Below are 21,076 nucleotides of genomic sequence, written 5' to 3'. Positions count from 1 at the left end.
GGTATGTACTCTAGGTCCCAAGAGATTATATTATTTAATCTCTGGAGTAAGGTAAGACAACCTTTATTGTCATTTTTTTACTGTGGGCACACAGGCACACATTAAAAATAAATTTCTTTTGCCTACTCTCAAAAGTGTATACATACATAACACAAGGTTAATACTGTATGGAACAAATCTGTGACTGAATCTGGATGTTCTGTTTCGCATACCACGAAGCCTCCTCCCAGAAGGTTAACAAGGAAAACAGATCGTGAAGAGGATGTGTGGTGTCCCAGACAATACTGCAGACCCTGCTCAAGCAACACTTTTATGCTATGTCCTGGATAGAAGAGAGTGAACTGCCAATAATCTTTTCTGCCATCCTCACCACACCCTGCACCACCTTCCTATCTGAAGCAGTAATGCTTCCACACCAGACTTAATGTAATATGACAGGATGCTCTCAATCATCCTTCTAGAGAAAGTGGTCAGGACAGGGGAAGGAAGATGTACTTTTCTCATGCAATGCAGAAAATGCAGGTGCTGCTGTGCCTGCTTCACCAGTGTCTTGCTGTTGAGCGACCAAACCAGCCTACTCATTACCTGCACACCCAGAAATTTGATGCTGCTAACCATCTCCACAGGTGAATCATTAATACACAGAGGAGTGTGGCTGTGCCTGCCTTTTCTGAAATCGACAATGATCTCTTTAATTTTTCTAATGTTTAAAACTAGGCTGTTTTTATTACACCAGTTCATCAAACTCTCTACCTCCTTGCAGTAAGCACCCTCATTGTTATCTTGAATAAGGCCCACTACTGTTGTATTGTCCCCATACTTCACAATATGGTTGGTGGCAAACCTTGCACAGCAGTCATGGGTCAACAGGGTGAACAACAGCAAACTTTGGATGCAGCCCTGAAGAGAACCTGTGCTGAAGAAAATGGTGTTAGAAATTAGTCCCAACTCACACATATTGGGACCTGTCAATAAGAAATCAAGAATCTACGGTAGTTGCACAAAAAAGTATTAAAATCTAAAAGGCCCAGTTTGTCTTTAGATGCTGAGGAATGATTATATTAAATGCCGAACTGAAGTCCACAAACAGCATTTGCACATATTTCTTTTCTGTACAGTGATTTGGACAGTAAGCAAACTGAAACGAGTCAAATGCTAGAGCAGGGGTGTCGAACTGCCGGCCCGCAGGCCAGATGCGTCATGAAGAAACTGCGCCCACCCCATTGCCGGCAATTGTGAAAAAGCTCCGATATGTCGCGAGACGTCATGTGGTGTCGCGAGTTTGACATGTCTGTGCTAGAGGGAGTCTAGATACAATAATGTCCTTTATCAGCCTCTCAAAACATTTCATAATGATGGATGTAAGTGCAACTGGACGGTAATCACTGAGACCCGTAATTGTAGACTTTTGGGGCACTGGCAAAATAATGGCCATCTTAAAACACAAACTGTAAGCTCACTAAAGAGAGAAGATGGTAAGGAAATAAACAGGCATCAGGGAGAGCTGCTTAACTCATACTTTGCATCAGTTTTCACACAAAAAGAAACTATAGCCCAAAAAAACTACTGCAAAAGACATACTAGAAACAAAATTAAAATAAGGAAGAAAATGGTAAGAGTACTCCTATCCGACCTTGACAAAGAGAAATCACAGGGACCCAACAGACTACATCCTAGAGTTCTGAAGGAGCTGGCAGTTATTATCTCAAAAACATTGCACCACATCTTTCATAAATCCTGGAGCACCGGGGAAGTACCAGAGGATTGGAAAAGGGCTAATGTGGTCCCCATCTTCAAGAAAGGGGGAAAAATGGACCCAGGAAACTACAGACCAATCAGTTTAACATCAATACCTGGGAAGATCCTAGAAAAGATAATAAAAAAAAAGGATCTGCGAACAACTAGAAGCAAAGTCATAACTAGTAGCCAGCACAGGTTTGTTTAAAACAGATCATGCCAAACCAATCTTATTTCATTCTTTGATAAAGTGACTAAACTAGTAGACCAGCGAAATGCTGTGGATGTAGTATTCTTAGATTTCAGTAAGGCATTTGATAAAGTTGACTACAACCTACTCCCTGATAAATTAGAAAAAGGTGGAATATACAACACCAGATAAATATGTAGTTGGCTGACAAACCATACTCAATGAGTAGTCCTCAATGGCACTACATCCACATGGAGAGAAGTAAGCAGAGGGGTACCACAAGATTTCCATCTTAGACCCAGTACTCTTCAATATCATCATAAATGACTTAGATGAGGGAATTGAAGGGGAAATCATCAAATCTGCAATGACACCAAATTGGCAGGAGTAGCCAATACCCCAGAAGACAAATTCAGGATCCAAAAAGATCTTGACCAACTTGAACAATGGGCAAAATGAGTTTCAATGTAGAGAAAAGCAAAGATTTACATTTAGGCAGGTTGTTCACTCTATACTTGCAGCACTCAAATTATTTGAAGCGAGGACAATAGCACATTTTTTATGGTGCCCAAATGTCCCCTTCTCCAATTTTGCATCATTAGAACTTGTACAATCTACCTCTAGTAATAATTAAGGGAATTCCCATACAGCCCCTAGTGCCAAAATCCAGCAACTCAAAAAGGGATTTCAATATTGCTGTTCTCCATAAACCCTCAGCAATTAGTCAATTGGTTGACCAGCAGGTTTCTGGATAGCAACATACTACTGGAAAACTGTTTGGTGGGCTGCTAATTCTCATTCTTTCCAAGAATAATTGGGAGCAAGGTTTGGGCTGTTGCTTTGCCTTGCTTCCCACATCACTTATGATGCAAGTGATCTTGATTAATCTTTTAAAAGGCAGTGCAACACTGCAACCTTCCCTATTTTTTTTAACATTAGGAATAGAAATGCCCTAACAGGTTGAAATAGTTAGCCATGAAACAATAATCACTTTGATTTTTAAAATCAATTAACTCTTTTATTCTGTACTCAAAAGTACTAGTGGGTTAAACTTAGGATTCAACCTGTTAGGGCAATTTTAATCTTCCCTAATGTTAAAAAATATTCTATCTGATTTATACACTGTTGAAAAATAGCTTCATTTATTTATTTGCTCATATGCCTTACAAATGAATCTATGCTTGGTTCTACTCTGTTTAAATTTATAAAAAAATAGAGAAATGCATCATAGGTAAGAAGGGGATGGCGACTGCTTGTTTCTTGCTTAAATGTACAGTTTGACTGAATACAAGACAAGCATTTGGTACCAAAACAGCTTGTACACATACTTCTAGTTCAAGGTCTATTACAATCCCAGAAGACTGTCACGATGTCCTTGAAATCTATTACTACAATATTCTTAAACATTGAAATTCTAGTCTAATAATACAAGCATTGTTATGAAGAGAAAGCATTAAAATTATATTAAACAAAATATTAGAATTAGCAATTAAAATAATAAAGTAGAAACAGCATTATTGCATTTATATTTGATACCATATTTTCAATCAAAACAACACGTATTGTAAATCCAGCTTTTTAAAAAAGCAATATATAACTTTTCTGTAATCCATTTCATTCCTTCTATGATCTGTTTCTTGTTTAATCGATTACATTTGTAACAAGAAATTATTTAAATGACGCTCAATAATTATTTTCAATTCTTTCCTATAGACTCTCATTACTTTCAAAAAGCATTGTCATTTTTAATGCCTTTCAGTTCAATGATTTTGAAGTTTAGCACAGTTTAGAGGGGGGTAACCTTAGTTCAAATTGCACTGAGGTAATTCAAGTCGCTACTGGTTAAACTTGTTCGTTCAAAAATCTTCACGCATGCGTCCCACCTATGAATTTTCTCCGAAATTTACTCGTAATGCTAATTCACGTGGGTTAGACTGACCAACAGGCTGGGCCGGACGTGGTGGTTGGTTAATATGTAACTCGCTATAACGAGTAAATCCACCTATGCCGCTACTTTCACAAAGTTTATTATAACTTACCCAACGGCTACTGAAATAATCTAGTCCTCGGCAAATGATGCTGGCGGAATACTCAAGAGCGACCTGGACTCCAAAGGAAGTACCGACGCAGTATAGTCCATACAAAACGGGACTTCCGGCACTCAAAAGGAGAAGAAGCCGACGGCGCCGTATGATCTCGTTGCCCAATGTTTCGGCGGCCGCATTAGCAAAAAACAGTGGCGATAAGAAAGTAGCCAAAAATACTGGTGTGTTAGAATGGCGGAGGCGACGCAGCCAGCGACGGCCAAATGCCGTCAGGGAACTTTTGAACGGGTGCAAAAAGGTGCCGCATAGGACAGCCCACAGTAGTGGACGCAAAAACGCCTCGAGGATAAAATAAATGAGTACTCCCACCCCACAGCATAGTCCCACCAGCACCAGAGCTCCGGTGTTGTAGAAGGCCTGGCGCAGCGGTTTCTCCAGACGCGGCAATTGCAGAGGAGGAGGTGGTGGATAATGCAGAGGATCTGGGTCCAGTTCAGATTCTGATATCGGACTTGAAGAATCATCATACTTGTATTTAATCATATCGCTCAGCTAAGACGTTAATATTATTGCTATGTCCCACATCTCACCACACTCCAGCTTAAAAAAGCACCGCACCAACCGTAGAAAAGCAATGAGGCCGCACTGAATTCTGGGGAATGCAATTCCCTATCTCAGCCACTAGGCATTAATAAATACGGTTCCGGGAACGCACACACTGGCATTCGGCTTTTAACAGAGCCTGAAATGTAACAGCTGCCCGTTACGCATAGAACACGTATACCTGCTTTTATTTAAAAAGCTAACATTTTTCTGCTGAAGATTGACAGAATCCTTACCATTTTTGAGGATATTTTAATCCAACCGATTAAGCGGTTTTGTGCCATAAAATTTTATTTCATTTGATATGTGTTGTTATTATTATCATAAATTGTTATTCAGGACATCAACAGGCAGGTATAAAATATGACACATGGTCGACATTGTATTCATTTAACTTTGGTAATTTTCAATTAATGCATAGAAACTTCAGCAAAACATCTGGAAGAAAACTCAGAGCACCAAGGACCCCATGATTCAGCCCTGAGCGACAAATACCCTCTTCTATCAACCACATAGTCAGAAAATCCTAATTCAAAGTTTATCATTAATCTCTGAACAATATAGGGAGGGAATGAGGTGAGAAACTTAAATTAGTCTGAAGTTATCAATCTATAAAACAAATGCAATTTCTTTTCTAAATTTTAGAGGCTTTCTGTCTTATTTTCTGGAAGCCTGAAAAAAGTACAAAAGTATGTTTCTGCAGAAGAAATGGATATGAAAGAAAATAGATACAGAATTTAAAATACTTTGGTTAGAGAAATGGACTGTAAGTAACATTTATTAGAGACAATGCAATATAGTTAAAAAAATAAAATGCACCCAGTATGGAGTTACCTTGCTTGCAATAGTAGTATGTATAGCTGATGAATGTTTAAGGTGTTAATGATAAGTTAGAATTAGATTAAGATAAAATCAAGGAGGAAAGGAATAAAATAGATGTCAGGACATGATTGTGCTGTTCTAAAGTACAAATGGGAGCAAGAACATTATTTCTATACTATTCCACTATTTTCTTCAGTTAAGCCTGTTCTAGTTTGAATCTTTAAAAGGTAGCACTCAGAACAGGAGTATCTGAACAAGGTGTATAGAAAGTCAGGCATGTTGAGTTGCATAAAGTTGAAGGAACTTTGAAGTTGAAAGAGAAAAATATATCTTTTACAAAAGTGGCTTTTTCGCTCTTACCCAACAATATGAATCACAAGTATTTCAGGCAAAACCAAAGTGTTTATGGGGAGAGGATTAATTTTTTATAGGGTATACAAATAAATGAGACATACATTTAGTATATTTGATATGTGAGAAAACAAGTGATCAAATAAAAGATACTGATTACATGTGACTATTGAACAATAGAGAACATTGACTTTAGATAGTATTCCACAAGCAGCAAATGTATGGGTTGCATTACTAACTCTCCCAGTTGGACTTGCAACTTGAAAGTATAAAATATGCTCTCTATTGTTTATGAACAGGCTAGTTTATGCACATTAAAAAAGTGACTCATTAAAAAGAAAACAAGGTTTTCTGAACCTTAGAAGGAGATATGGATGCCATGCTAAAAGTATTTATACCATCTTTATTAAAATAATAAAACATAAAATTCTAGATAATATAACCAACACAGAATATGCATTTGTTTAATAGGTTTATATTTCACTTTTTTATTTCAACAGGAACTATTGTCCTCATCTACAACTACTGTTGACAGAATTTATAATTGCTTTTGCCTTTTTTAGCAACACAACACTTATGATTTACCCAGATCTTTTTCACAAAAGTTCTGTGCCAAGCCAAATATACCCATACTATATCTGGTCATCACACAGAGAATCTCCTTTATGAATTTGTTGGCCAGAGCACCTGACAATTTTTTTAATCTGATGTATGTTTCCAAAAGACATACAGACTCAGGGAACTTTATTTCTGCACAGAAGTAATGAGGGTATCTCACTGATCTTTTAACAAGGACAATTAAATATTATTTGTACATAACTTTTATTCCTTTTTAAATCAAGAAAATTATAGAAAAAGATCATACATCAGTTAATGCAAACTTACATATCTAGTACTTGTGCTTAAGCTTCATCTATCCCATAATACTCTTAGCATGTAACATGCTTCCCTCATTATAGTAGTGATGAGCTTTTTACTATCATAATATCCTATCACAAACTCTCAGTTTGTGTGTGTATTCCTAAAACCACAATATAGGTAGTCTTCAACTTACAATAATCTGTTTAGTGAGCACTTGAAGTTACAATAGCACTGAAAAAGTGACATGTTGCAGCATCCACATGGTCAGATTATTAAAATTCAGATACTTGGCAACTGGTTCATATTTATGATGGTTGCAATGTCCTGGGGTCATATGATCACCTTTTGCAACCTTCTGACAAGCAAAGTTAATGAGGAAACCAGATTCATTTAACAACTGTGCTACTAACTTAACAATTGAATGATTCACTGCAAGAAAGGACATAACCGCCCTGAGTCCTTCGGGAAAGGGCGGTATATAAATATAATAAAATAAATAAAATGGGGCAAAAATCACTTAACTATCTTGCTTACCAACAGAAATTTTGAGCTCAATTGTGGTTCTAAGTTGAGAATGTATTTTAAAAGATTTGTCTTGTTTGTTGTTCTTTGATAGGAATGGCCACAAAATTGAACACATTAAAATGTTTAAATAGGTGATTACATAATGCCTGTTTGAATTATGTAATCCAAAATCTTGAAAACAGAAGCTAGTTCTGGTAATTGGAATTTTTTTTACTGATAACCACTCTATTTAAGCCTTTAACTACATTAAAGTAGTATATTCCTAAGTGTGTACTCAATTATATGTAGGCATGCAACTTAGACTCTATACCTTCTTAATTAGAAATTGTGCAATCAACATTTTAAAGAAGTTTCTTTCAAATCACATGCAGCATTTCCTATATTATTCTTTAATTCTGCTGGAATTGCCAAGTTTAAATAAAGACATGACTAATATTTTCTTTATAGTACAGGTAAAAATTAATATTCTTATCCACAGAACTGACCTCTTTGATGTACGATCACTTTAGTGCTAGATGGAAGAGATATTTAGTCATGTTATTTATCTCAAAAACGCCTTCATCTTTAAGGAATTAGTCTATTAAGAAGGTACTGACATGATGTTTTTATGGACTTGGAAAGATAATTAAATCAGTCCTGCCTTTCCAGAAATATACTGCTGAGTTTTAAGATTATTATTACTGCTAATAATATCATGTTATACACTGATTACATTTAAGAAATCACATAGGTCTAGTGCCCTCTTTGCAATTGTTTTGCATTTCTTTTCTTTTTTCTTTTACCTTATTCTTGGTTTGGACTGGATGCCTGTACATTTCATTTCTAACATGCATTTGCATTTGTTTCTGATGTATGTATATTATTTTAATATTTTATTTCTGTCTTCTACCCCACTTGTGTCAGATGCAATGTTGTATTATCCTCGACATTGTCCAAAATCTTTTTTTTAATAAAAAAAGTGAGCAGACCTGATTCTTGTGGCCTATCTTCACTGAAGAGATTTCCTACATAGAGAAAACTAAGTGTCAGGACCCACCCCAATCCACGTTTTAGGAAAGAAGAACTCTTGGAGACAGGATTGTCCAAGCAGGAGCTTTTACTAAAACATGATTGTCAGTGGAAAATTTAGACAGGATCTGGAAACTGTGTTGCAGATTGATACTTTTAAAGTGTTCCCAAGTAAAGCCCCCTCCCTTCAGTCCATTTGGTCAGTCCAGGATCAATTAAGGTTTAGGTGTCAAAACCTTCCATGGGAAGAGGGATCTTCCATGCCTTTACGACATTTACTTCCTCCCCTTCAGATTCTAATCGGAGATACAAACCAGAATCTCTCCCCCTCCCCTTTCTTTGTTCTTCTCAGTTCAAAGGTTCTTTCCCTGGTCTTTGATGACGGCCTCCAGGCAGGCTGAATAAACAACCTTGCATCTAATGGATAGGGATAGCCAATAAACATCTTTTCTCCTCCTCCTTGGGAATGGCAGAATTCAGTGAGAGGTGTGAGATTTGGGAGTATACAGATAGGGATTTAGGAATGGGATATAAATGGATTCTGACAATCTGCCCTCCTTAAAAGAAAGATCTGTAGAGGAAATAAAATATAAATGTTAGCCTGGTTTGTTAGGATGTTCTATATGAAACCTCTTAAGTAACTTTGGTGCCCTAACATGGTGTTTATTGACCCACTCATTTTCTGAGGAGGGGAGGTGTTTCCAAGCTACTAGATACTGAATTGCTCCATGGTGTTTCCTGTTATCCAAAGAACAGTTACTTCAACCATCTTGGGGATGAGGGTCAGAGCATCCTCTGTAAGTAGTGATAAACCCAGTAAGCCAGCCAAGGTCCTGATTATCACTGCAATAACAAAGGAATATATGTCATTGGCCACCAAGTAACAGAAAGCATTCTGTTACAAAATTAAAGGGAGGAAATGAAGGGTTCTGGAGCAAAGGGAAGTTGTTTAGTCTAACAGTTGCTTTCTTGCTTTTTGTAATCGGCTTTTGCACCAGGGAAATATCATGCAAACATGGGAAACATGTAAATGGATGCAATATACTGAAGGAGGGAATAAAGGAGTGTACAGGAATGATTGATGTCTTTCTTATGATGTAATGGCTGTTGACTGATTTTCATTGGCTAAAAAAGTTTATAAAGCAATGCTACCAACTTTCTAAGGTGAGGCACTTCTGGACGTAATTCTGCCAGCGTTCCACCCAGCTGCTTAATTTGATCAAATAAAGTGCTGCTTGATCAAGAAGTCTCCACTTGGCTTATCTGATTAGATTGATATGATATCTCAAGTTCATGTAAGGAACTGGGACCTTACAATTGGAAGGGATCTTAGCGATCATCTAGTCCAATCCTCTGCTCAGGCAGGAAACCCTATACCATTTCAGACAAATGGCTATCCAATCTCTTCTTAAAAACTTCCAGTGTTGGAGCATTCACAGCTTCTGGAGGCAGGTTGTTCCACTGATTAATTGTTCTGTCAGGAAATTTCTCCTTAGTTCTAGGTTGGTTCTCTCTGATTAGTTTCCATCTGTTGCTTCTTGTCCTGCCTTCAGGTGCTTTGGAGAAGAGGTTGACTCCCTCTTTTATGTGGCAACCCCTGAGATATTGAAACAATGCTATCATGTCACCCCTTGTCCTTCTCTTCATTAAATTTGACATACCCAATTGCAGCAACCATTGCTTATACCTTTTAGCCCCCAGCCCGCTAATCATCTTTGTTGCTCTTCTCTGTATTCTTTCTAGAGTCTCAACATTTTTTTTACTTTGTGATGATCAAAACTAAATGCAGTATTCCAACTGTGGCCTTACCAAGGCATTGTAAAGTGGCATTAACACTTCACATGATCTTGATTCTATCCCTTTGTTAATGCAGCTTAGCAATGAGTTGGCTTTTTGGGCAGCTGCATCACACTGCTGGCTCATATTTAAATGTCTGTCCACTAGGAGTCCAAGATCCCGCTCACAGTTGCTACTATTGAGCAAACATGCTTGTTCAGGAATTCTGGGAGTTGAAGTCCACGAGTCACAAAAGAGCCAAGCTTGCTTACCCCTGACCTATACTATACCTGTGCATTTGTTTTTTCTTGCCTAAGTGAGGAACCTTACTTTTTTCACCACTGAATTTCATTTTATTAGATAGTGTCCAATGTTCAAGTCTGTGGAGATCCTTCTGTATCTTAAGCCTATCTTCTAGAGTTCTGGACTTCTCCAGGCAGTCTCCGGAGTCAACTCTGGCCAAACTTCATCCTTTCATCTTCAGTCAGATTTATTGTCTTGAGATTCCTTGTTTTAACAATGGACTTTGCTAGCTCTGCTGCCCCCTTGAAAGGGTTGCTTTTCCTAACAAAAGAAAATAATCCCAGGTATTTAGACAAGGACTTGCCAAACTTCCCCATCATTGCTAGCAAATCAGATTTCTAGGACCTTCCACTTCTGCCACAATTGGAATGGGCTCAACATCTATGGACAACATTTTAGAGTTTATATTCTCACATCTCTCAATTAGAACTATGATAGCTTTCTCAAATGTTGTTTTCAGATGCTCCTGACAAATGAAGTGAGGAAAATAGAATGTTTTCACTAAAAAAAGAGAATAGTCTTATAGAACTAATTTTTCTATTTTGCTATCAAATCAATATTGTTACATTCCCCAGTCTTTTTTAATATGTTACATTTTCATTTTGTACTGCAAATGTTGTGGATTTAATCACACTGTCTTATTTCACTTCCTGCTACTTTTTTATGATATACTTTATAGTCATACTTTTAGTTATAGATATAAAAAGATCTGATACTGTATTCTGCATTTGGGAAGCTGAAAATATTATTGAAAATTTTCTAGAGATGCAATAAATAAATGAATACATACATACAAGGGTAATCTTGCCATATAGAAATGCCATGTGAATGTTCTACATATTTGTAAAACACCACAAAATCTATAGACTTTATGATGGGTAGCCACTAGGGCCAGGAGTAATAAGAACCTTAGCCCAATACAACTGCATTTGCTCCAGATAGGAGAATGGCTATTCTGAAATAGGATAAGGATAACAATAGTTTAGTTTAGTTTAGTTTAGTTTAGTTTATTAATATTTCTATACCGCCCTTCTCCCGAAGGACTCAGGGCAGTGAACAGGGCAAGAATAAAATGCAAAATTACAAATATTAAAAGATTAAATAGTTGCCCATTAAAAAACAATTAATACAATACATTTATAAAAACCCCAAAAATACAGCAATAAAAACCCCACCAATCCCCCATCAGGCCAGGCCGGCTTGTTCGAATAAAAATGTTTTTAGATTGCGGCGAAAGGAGCGAAGATCGGGCGCCATCCAGAGCTCTACCGGTAACTGATTCCATAGTTCCGGAGCGCCCACAGAGAAGGATCTCCCCCTGGGGGCCACCAATCGACATTCTCTGATCGGTGGCACCCTGAGGAGTCCTTCTCTGTGGGAACGCACAGGGCGCAGGGAGGTTGATGCCGGCAGCAGGTGTTCCCTGAGGTATTCCAGACCCCTGCCATGTAGGGCTTTAAACACCATTATTAGTACCTTGAATCTAACGGGAAGACAACTGGTAACCAATGCAGCTCACGGAGCAGAGGTGTAACATGGGAGTATCGGGAGACTCCCAACACAACTCTCGCGGCTGCATTCTGTACCAGTTGGAGCCTCCGGGTGGTCCTCAAGGGCAGCCCCATATAGATAGCGTTGCAGTAGTCCAGACGAGAGGTCACGAGCGCGTGAGTGACCGTGCATAAGTCATCCCGGCCTAGATAGGGCCGCAACTGGTGCACCAGGCGAACCTGGGCGAAAGCCCCCCTAGTGATCTTATAGATCATATAGATCACTATATGATCTTCCAAGGTAAGCTGTGAATCTAGGAGGACTCCCAAGTTGCGAGCCCTATCTACGGGGGGTAATAGTTCACCCCCCATGGAGAGAGATGGAATATCCAAATTGGCCTGGGATGAAGGTATGCAAAGCCACTCAGTCTTGTCGGGGTTGAGTTGAAGCCTGTTCCTCCCCATCCAGACCCGAACCGCCTCCAGGCAACGGGACATCACGTTGAGGGCATCACTGGGGTGGTTTGGGGTCGAAAGAAAAAGCTGGGTATCATCAGCGTACTGATGATACCCAACTCCAAAGCCACGAATGATCTCACCCAGTGGTTTCATATAGATGTTGAACAGGAGAGGCGAGAGGACCGACCCCTGAGGAACTCCACAAACGAGAGACCTCGCGGTCGACCTCTGCCCTCCTGTCAACACCGACTGCGAACGTCCCTGGAGATAGGAGGAGAACCACTGTAAAACCGTGCCTCCCACTCCCAGTCCCCTGAGACGCCGCAGCAAGATACCATGGTCGATGGTATCGAAAGCCGCTGAGAGGTTTAATAGGACTAGAACAGAGGAATGTCCCCTGTCCCGAGCCCTCCAAAGATCATTCACCAACGCGACCAATGCCGTCTCCGTGCTGTACCCGAGCCTGAAACCCGATTGGTACGGGTCTAGATAATCCGCTTCATCCAGGACCAGAGGGAGCTGATGCGCCACCACACTCTCAACAACCTTCGCAAGAAAGCGAAGGTTGGAGACCGGACGAAAGTTGTTCAATACAGCTGGGTCCAAGGCAGGCATCTTGAGGAGAGGCCTCACCACCGCCTCTTTCAAGACGGCAGGGAAGCTACCCTCATTCAAAGAAGCCAATATAACTGCCTGGAACCAGCTGCGTGTCCTCTCCCAGGCTGCATAGACCAGCCAGGAAGGGCACGGGTCCAATAAACGTGGTGGAGCTCAGCCGCCCCATAATCCTGTCCACTTCCTCCGGAGTCACAGAATCAAACTCCTCCCAGGTGATATCGACAAGACCGCCCGTGTCCTGATCATCAGACTCTGCCCAGTCAGAGTCCAGACCGGTCCGAATCCGAGCGATTTTGTCCGACAGATGTTGGTTAAACTCCTCGGCACGACCCTGCAAGGGTTCCTCTCTCACCTCTTGATTAAGGAGGGAGCGAGTCACCCTAAACAGGGCGCCGGGCGATTATCTGCGGACGCGATAAGGGTAGCAAAGTGATTAGACCTCGCCACCCTTATCGCAGCGAGATAAGACCTGATATAGGCTCTTAGTCGCAATCGGTCGGATTCGGATCGGCTGGATCTCCAACCGCTCTCTAGGCCCCATCTCTGACGCTTCATCTCCCAGAGCTCCGCGGAAAACCATGGAGCTCGACGGGATCTGCACCGGGTCAGGGGCTGCAAGGGTACAACTTGGTCAAGAGCCTCAGTGGCTGCCCTTTCCCAGGCTTCCACTAGGGCATCTGCCAAGCTGTGAGCAAAGGAGGCAGGTGGGGACCCCAGCGCTGCCTGGAACCTCTCGGGATCCATCAAGCGTCTGGGGCGGTACCATCTAATTGGTTCCACGAACCCACGGCGGGGGGTGGCAAAACGGAAGACCAGCCGCAGGAGATGATGATCGGTCCATGACAGGGGCATAACAATTGGGAAGCCCCCACCAAGATCATCTAACCACCGTCCAGATAAGAAAATCAGGTCAAGGGTGTGGCCTCCCACAGGAGTCGGTCCAGAAATTACTTGCGTCAGGTCCATTGCCCTCATGGAAGCCATGAACTCCCGAGCTAACTCAGATGATCCTCCCAGAGATGGTAGATTGAAGTCCCCCAAAACTATAAGTTTCGGGAACTCAATCACCAACCCAGAGAGGACATTGAGAAGCTCAGGCAGGGCTGCTGCTGCATGACTAGGCGAAAGGTACACCAGCAGCAAGCCCAACTGTGCACCAGGGCCGCATCTCAAGAAGAGAGACTCACACCCGACTATCTAGGGAACGGTGGCCTCCCGCGGACACAAGGTCTCCCTCATAACAACAGCCACACTCCCACCCCTACCCTGAGCCCGAGGCCGGTGTAGCACCCGGAAACCTGGTGGGCAAAGATCAACCAGAGGAATCCCGCCCTCTGGGCCCAACCAAGTCTCCGTGATGCAAGCCAGGTCCGCCTGCTCACCCTCGACCAAATCACGGACGAGAGGAGCTTTGTTAGCGACAGACCTGGCATTCAAGTACACCAGCCGGAGCTCAGGAGGCTGCACATCCTCACTCCTGGGACCTCGGGGCGGAACCAGAGGGTCGGAGTGCCTCACCGCTTGTAAGCAGTACCCTCCCCCCTCCCTAACCCCCAAAAAAATTTAGACAAAAAAATAACCAGGGGCCTCTTGTTGGGTTTACGTCGAAGGCCCCTACCCGTGCCCAGCCATCTCTCAGGGTCCCAATAAATGGGCCCTTCCTCGAGATTATAAGCAGCTAGAAAGGCGGGTCGCACCCAGGAAGGGGGAGCACCCCTGAGGGCGAACAAGTCCGTGAAAGAGTACTTAAAATAAGGCATAAGGAGCAGTCCAGATAAAAGGCAGTCCATAGTCGATAGTCAATAAGGAGGATCTAGACAGAGGATAAATAGGTGTCCCAGCCCTCCACCCAGCTACTGCCACTCAGCTGGGTGAACCCCCCGGGCAGGACGACCACCGTCCTCTCACGACGGTCGCAGAGCCAATTCCCGGGGGGGGGTTGGTCTGAAACAACCACTCTGGGTATAGCATGCCCCATTGAGCTCTCACCTCTAGGGGCAGCAGATGTAAGTTCAAGCCACCCTCTCACGGTGGCTAATACCCAGGGTCCTCTGAATCCTTTGGGGATGCTGTGTAAAAGACAATGCACGATAGTTTGTAAAGGCAGGAGTATAGTAATGTAGGAAGCCATCATAGTCTGCTCTGCTAACGGCCAAGTCCTCCGCTGCTCCACCATTCCAGGAGGTTGTACCTGGCCACAACTCCATGGGCCCTCAGTTCTACAGTCATTGGGGCCTTCCAGAGTGTGATCTACAAAGTCTGACTCCCCCAAGTCTACTGATTTCCCCGGAGCCCCCTCAAAATCCAACGGCACCGACTGGATCACAACAGGTGCCATGGAGAGCGTAGGTCTTTCAGGATCCTCCGGAATAACCAGGGTCCGCTGGGCTCCACTGGGCTCCACCGGGGTTAACCGGGTAACCCAGGAACCTTCGGGGCCACCAGAAACAGTGAGGGTACCAGACCATCTGGAGCAAGCAGAGCAGACAGAGGAGAAGGTAGGTCGACCACAACACCACCGCCGAGCCATCGAGGCCGCTACCACTGCCGGAGCGCCGCTACGGCCGCCGCCGCCATCACCATTGCCACCAGAACGCCGCCGAAGCCGAAAACAATCCAGGAGACGCCATCGCCACCGCCGATGGAAAGCGGGCCGAAAAGGCCCGGCGGTAGCGGGACAAACAGTCCGAGAGGAGCAGGCCAAACCGCAGCGGTCGATAACAAAGTGGCCCAGAACGGCCCGGGAGCAACGCCGCCGCCGTTGCCGTCGCCATCGAAATGGGCCGAAAGCGCCGTCGCCGACATAGTTGAAAGCAGAACCAGGACGACCAAAGAAACGGCCCAAAGCGGTCCGCAAACATCTCCGCCAAAGTCGTCAACAGTCGGGAGCCATCCGAAGACGCCGGCTCCGTCGCCGCCGAAAACACCGCCACCAGCCGCCGAAAACGCCGAAAACGCCAGACGCCGTCGAAAGCAGCTCGGAGGTTGCCCGACACTGCGGAAAGATGCCGCGAACATCCAGCCCGGCAAGCAGCAGACCAACAGCCCAGTGGAACGCCAACAACCAGGTTAGCAGGCAGCAGACAGCTTTGTCCAGCTGCCTAAATCATTGCCACTGCACTTCACCCCAACACAGAGGGTATAAAACACCCCTGAGGGGCTCCTAGGACACCTCTTTTCTAGGACCTGCAGAGCTCAGCCTAACACATCCGCCTGCACGTCCGCCATCTTAGATCCCAATAAAATAAAAAGGTGAATAACAAATAATGTATTTAATAATATAATATTTAGTAATAACTGCTTTAGATAAGTAGGATCAGGGCTTTTTTTGTCATAGAATGCTCAAAACGGAGTTCCGGCACCTTTTTGGGATGAAACCTTGTAGGGTAGGCAAGGCGGGTTGTATGACATGTGTGAGTTCTGGCACCTTTTTCTTTTACAAAAAAAAAGCACTGAGTAGGATTAGTCTTCTTCATCTTCCTCCCCCTCTTCTGAACTTCTGTAGATACAAAAGGAATAAAAGATGATGTTACAATGTGCTTTTAAAACTACACAGTCTTCTAATCAGGCTGTTCAACCTTTGTCAAGCTATTATTATTATAATAGATCCAGTATCCTTATTCTCAGCTGCTTCCAAAGTAATATCCATATATTGATGTGCCCTATTTTTTCTGAGAAGAGTAAGAATTCCAATATTTCAGAGCTGTTGCAATTTCTGACATGGTGAGTAGTTACCATGCAGAAGAGAGCAACTGTACATAGGAAAGATCAGAGGAGTCCTAAGACAGCCCTGTCACAATTCTGCTTCTTTTTAAAAAAAAAATTATTACAAATTTTATTATTTAAAACTTTGGACAAAGTGTTAATGTTCTGACATTCCTTCTTGTCTTACATCATTTTTGTGTTTTATATACATTTTATATACATACCATTTATATATAATTATACAATATTCAATCTTATCGACCATCTTATTCTAGTAATGTGTGAAATCAGCATCTTGTATATCTCTATTGAGACCTTCCTTTCTGTTCCCCAGGCAGATTGTAGGCACTGGCAGCGGCAGCAGCATGGAGGGCAAACGCACATGTGAGCGGGACAGATGCGCATGGCAGAGGCGCTGCTCGGGGCTGTAGGATGATCACATGGGCGAGTCCCTCCATGTTGGCACTGCCACCAGTGCCTGCAATCTGCCCGGCCTCCCCTCCGGCCCCAAGCAGCACCTCTGCCGTGTGTGGCTGTCCTGTTCACGAGGCCTTTATTTAAACAAATTTATGGCAGCTTGCAAAATCTAAAAAAAAAATCCACTATCCAGTTGTCATCTTCTTCTTCTTCTTCCTCCTCCTCCTCCTCCTCCTCCTCCTATTATTATTATTATTATTATTATTATTATTATTATTATTATTATTATTATTATTATTATTATTATATTATTCAGGCTTACCTAAGCCGCATCTGTAATAGTTGTGGGGCCATGTTTTTCAGATCTAATAACTAAGTAGCAGGTCACCAGTGGTCACTTCTGCATTTACACACCTGGTTTTCAAGTGTACCTCTCTCCATTCTATCCAGAAGTGTCCTTAAACAAACAATTAAAAAGAAAAATGGTGAAATATTAGCCTGGATAAAACCCTTTTAACAATATTCAAACAAAATGTGGCATACATTTCTGTATTGGAAAATTACACAAACTCTTATCATTTATATGAAAGATGTATACCATTTCCCCAAAATAAGACCTACCCAGAAAATATTTATTTATTTTATTTTATTTTATTATATTATATTTATATACCGCCCTTTCCCAAAGGACTCAGGGCGGTTTACAGGGTGATTAAAACAAAAAATACAAAAGTTAAAAACAATTAAAAAATTATATCAATCCCTGAACAAATAAAAACCCCAGTTAAAATTAAAATTAAAATTCTCAGCCTGGGCCAGAGAGCTCGAAGAGCCAGGTCTTCAGGTCCTTGCAGAATGAACGGAGGTCGGGGGCAGTCCTAAGCTCCATTGGCAGCTGGTTCCAAAGGGCAGGTGCACCCACTGAGAAGGCCCTCCCCCTGGGTGTTATCCACCGGCAATCTTTTACCAGCGGCACCCTGAGAAGACCCTCCCTGTGGGAGCGTGCTGGACGAAGGGAGCTTGATGCCGGCAGCAGGTGTTCCCTCAGATATCCCGGATCCTCGCCATTTAGCTCTAGCGTCATTTTTCAAGATGTTCATAATATAAGTTCTACCCTAAAAATCAGCCCCAGTTAAGACCATCAGCCAGATGGATGCATTTAGTACCATATTTTCCCCAAAATAAGATCTAAGTGGAAAATAAGCCCTAATGCTTCTTTTGGAGCACAAATTAATATAAGACCCGATCTTATTTTCAGACTTTTTTTTTTAGAAAAGATATTTGAAAGTCTGTAAAATAGGCTTGGATTTGGTAAACTGGAAGGTGGTATCAAAGACATCTAGTGTCACTTCAATTTATTATGCTTAAAGCAAACTTGGCTTGAAGCCCGGACTTAAATAAGACCCTTTGTTGTTCCTGGAAACTTTCACTTTTCCAGACTGCAACTGGGAAAAGGAAAAAAAACCTCTTGGGCTGCTTATCTGTGTTGGACTATAAAGACTACATACAAAAACAAAATAGGTGTTTCATACTTAGCCTCAAATGATAAAAAAAACATCTTTAACACTTGTCTCCAAAACCCTCAGCTTGATATACCAACAAGAAAATATTAATGAATCTCAGAAAGGAATTCTTTTTCTATTGAAATCAATCCAAGAGACAATTGTTTCATTTCATGATGAGACTAAAAATAATGCAAATGGGATAAAAGAACAATTTTCTAACCTAAACTTACAAATCCAGACAATGACTACAAAAAAGGAACTAGTAACTCAGAAGGAAAATTAGAAGAAAGAGATCTAAAGATGGAGAACCTAAAGTTTTTGACACCTTGCTGGGCGACTGGTGGTATTCAGACATTGCCTTATCCTAAAAGTGGTACAATGGGTGAAAAGGTTGAAAAGCCCTGCCCTAGACATCAGTTGCCAAGTAAAAGCCAACCTTTGTTAAACACCACAACCCAGTCCTAACATATATGTACTGATAAGCCTCATTGAGTTTAATACACTGCCAAAATGACAGGATTATATTTTAATTTATTTATTTAAACAAATTTATGGCAGCTTGCAAAATCTAAAAAAAAAATCCACTATCCAGTTGTCACCTTCTTCCTCCTCCTCCTGTTATTATTATTATTATTATTATTATTATTATTATTATTATTATTATTATTATTATTATTATTATTAAATTCAGGCTTACCTAAGCCACATCTGTAATAGTTGTGGGGCCATGTTTTTCAGATCTAATAACTAAGTAGCAGGTCACCAGTGGTCACTTCTGCATTTACACACCTGGTTTTCAAGTGTACCTCTCTCCATTCTATCCAGAAGTGTCCTTAAACAAACAATTAAAAAGAAAAATGGTGAAATATTAGCCTGGATAAAACCCTTTTAACAATATTCAAACAAAATGTGGCATACATTTCTGTATTGGAAAATTACACAAACTCTTATCATTTATATGAAAGATGTATACCATTTCCCCAAAATAAGACCTACCCAGAAAATATTTATTTATTTTATTTTAATTTATTTTATTATATTTATATATCGCCCTTTCCCGAAGGACTCAGGGCGGTTTACAGGGTGATTAAAACAAAAAATGCAAAAGTTAAAAACAATTAAAAAATTATATCAATCCCTGAACAAATAAAAACCCCAGTTAAAATTAAAATTAAAATTCTCAGCCTGGGCCAGAGAGCTCGAAGAGCCAGGTCTTCAGGTCCTTGCAGAATGAACGGAGGTCGGGGGCAGTCCTAAGCTCCATTGGCAGCTGGTTCCAAAGGGCAGATGCACCCACTGAGAAGGCCCTCCCCCTGGGTGTTATCCACCGGCAATCTTTTACTGGCGGCACCCTGAGAATACCCTCCCTGTGGGAGCGCACTGGACGAAGGGAGCTTGATGCCGGCAGCAGGTGTTCCCTCAGATATCCCGGACCCTCGCCATTTAGCTCTAGCGTCATTTTTCAAGATGTTCATAATATAAGTTCTACCCTAAAAATCAGCCCCAGTTAAGACCATCAGCCAGATGGATGCATTTAGTACCATATTTTCCCCAAAATAAGATCTAAGTGGAAAATAAGCCCTAATGCTTCTTTTGGAGCACAAATTAATATAAGACCCGATCTTATTTTCAGACTTTTTTTTTTAGAAAAGATATTTGAAAGTCTGTAAAATAGGCTTGGATTTGGTAAACTGGAAGGTGGTATCAAAGACATCTAGTGTCACTACAATTTATTACGCTTAAAGCAAACTTGGCTTGAAGCCCGGACTTAAATAAGACCCTTTGTTGTTCCTGGAAACTTTCACTTTTCCAGACTGCAACTGGGAAAAGGAAAAAAAAAACCTCTTGGGCTGCTTATCTGTGTTGGACTATAAAGACTACATACAAAAACAAAATAGGTGTTTCATACTTAGCCTCAAATGATAAAAAAAAACTTCTTTAACACTTGTCTCCAAAACCCTCAGCTTGATATACCAACAAGAAAATATTAATGAATCTCAGAAAGGAATTCTTTTTCTATTGAAATCAATCCAAGAGACAATTGTTTCATTTCATGATGAGACTAAAAATAATGCAAATGGGATAAAAGAACAATTTTCTAACCTAAACTTACAAATCCAGACAATGACTACAAAAAAGGAACTAGTAACTCAGAAGGAAAATTAGAAGAAAGAGATCTAAAGATGGAGAACCTAAAGTTTTTGACAGCTTGCTGGGCGACTGGTGGTACTCAGACATTGCCTTATCCTAAAAGTGGTACAATGGGTGAAAAGGTTGAAAAGCCCTGCCCTAGACATCAGTTGCCAAGTAAAAGCCAACCTTTGTTAAACACCGCAACCCAGTCCTAACATATATGTACTGATAAGCCTCATTGAGTTTAATACACTGCCAAAATGACAGGATTATATTTTAATTTATTTATTTAAACAAATTTATGGCAGCTTGCAAAATCTAAAAAAAAAATCCACTATCCAGTTGTCATCTTCTTCCTCCTCCTCCTGTTATTATTATTATTATTATTATTATTATTATTATTATTATTATTATTATTATTATTATTAAATTCAGGCTTACCTAAGCCACATCTGTAATAGTTGTGGGGCCATGTTTTTCAGATCTAATAACTAAGTAGCAGGTCACCAGTGGTCACTTCTGCATTTA

General features: G+C 41.2%; 2 protein-coding genes across 2 annotated transcripts in view; both read right to left on the bottom strand.

The window, feature by feature from the left end:
• The window catches only part of TMEM245 (transmembrane protein 245), a 121,268-nt gene extending 116,675 nt beyond the window's left edge, over positions 1-4,593 (bottom strand). Inside the window, exon 1 of the mRNA XM_083377083.1 lies at positions 3,967-4,593. Within this exon, the coding sequence (XP_083233209.1) occupies positions 3,967-4,515 (549 nt within the window). The 5' untranslated portion in view covers positions 4,516-4,593. The remainder of the gene's footprint in view (positions 1-3,966) is intronic.
• Positions 4,594-8,212: 3,619 nt separating this feature from the next.
• Positions 8,213-15,638, bottom strand: LOC310649820 (uncharacterized protein). Its single transcript, XM_083378615.1, has 3 exons — positions 14,778-15,638; positions 10,249-10,482; positions 8,213-8,985 (listed from the first exon to the last, which is right to left on the bottom strand). Exons 1-2 carry the CDS (start codon positions 15,316-15,318, stop codon positions 10,448-10,450), a joined length of 576 nt encoding a protein of 191 aa, XP_083234741.1. The 5' UTR covers positions 15,319-15,638; the 3' UTR covers positions 8,213-8,985; positions 10,249-10,447.
• Positions 15,639-21,076: the final 5,438 nt, after the last annotated feature.

Source organism: Vipera ursinii (assembly GCF_947247035.1).
Source record: "Vipera ursinii genome assembly, chromosome: Z".
Taxonomy (NCBI): Eukaryota; Metazoa; Chordata; class Lepidosauria; order Squamata; family Viperidae; genus Vipera; species Vipera ursinii.
Note: the sequence above shows the minus strand (reverse complement) of the source record. Positions and strands in the feature narration are given on the sequence as shown.

Coding starts and splice junctions, on each gene's coding strand:
- LOC310649820 (XM_083378615.1), bottom strand. CDS start 15,318: ATGGCTCGGCGGTGGTGTTGTGGTCGACCTACCTTCTCCTCTGTCTGC. Junction 10,483..14,777: donor TACATCTGCTGCCCCTAGAG/GTGAGAGCTCAA, acceptor TTCTTTTGTTAG/GAAAAGCAACCCTTTCAAGG.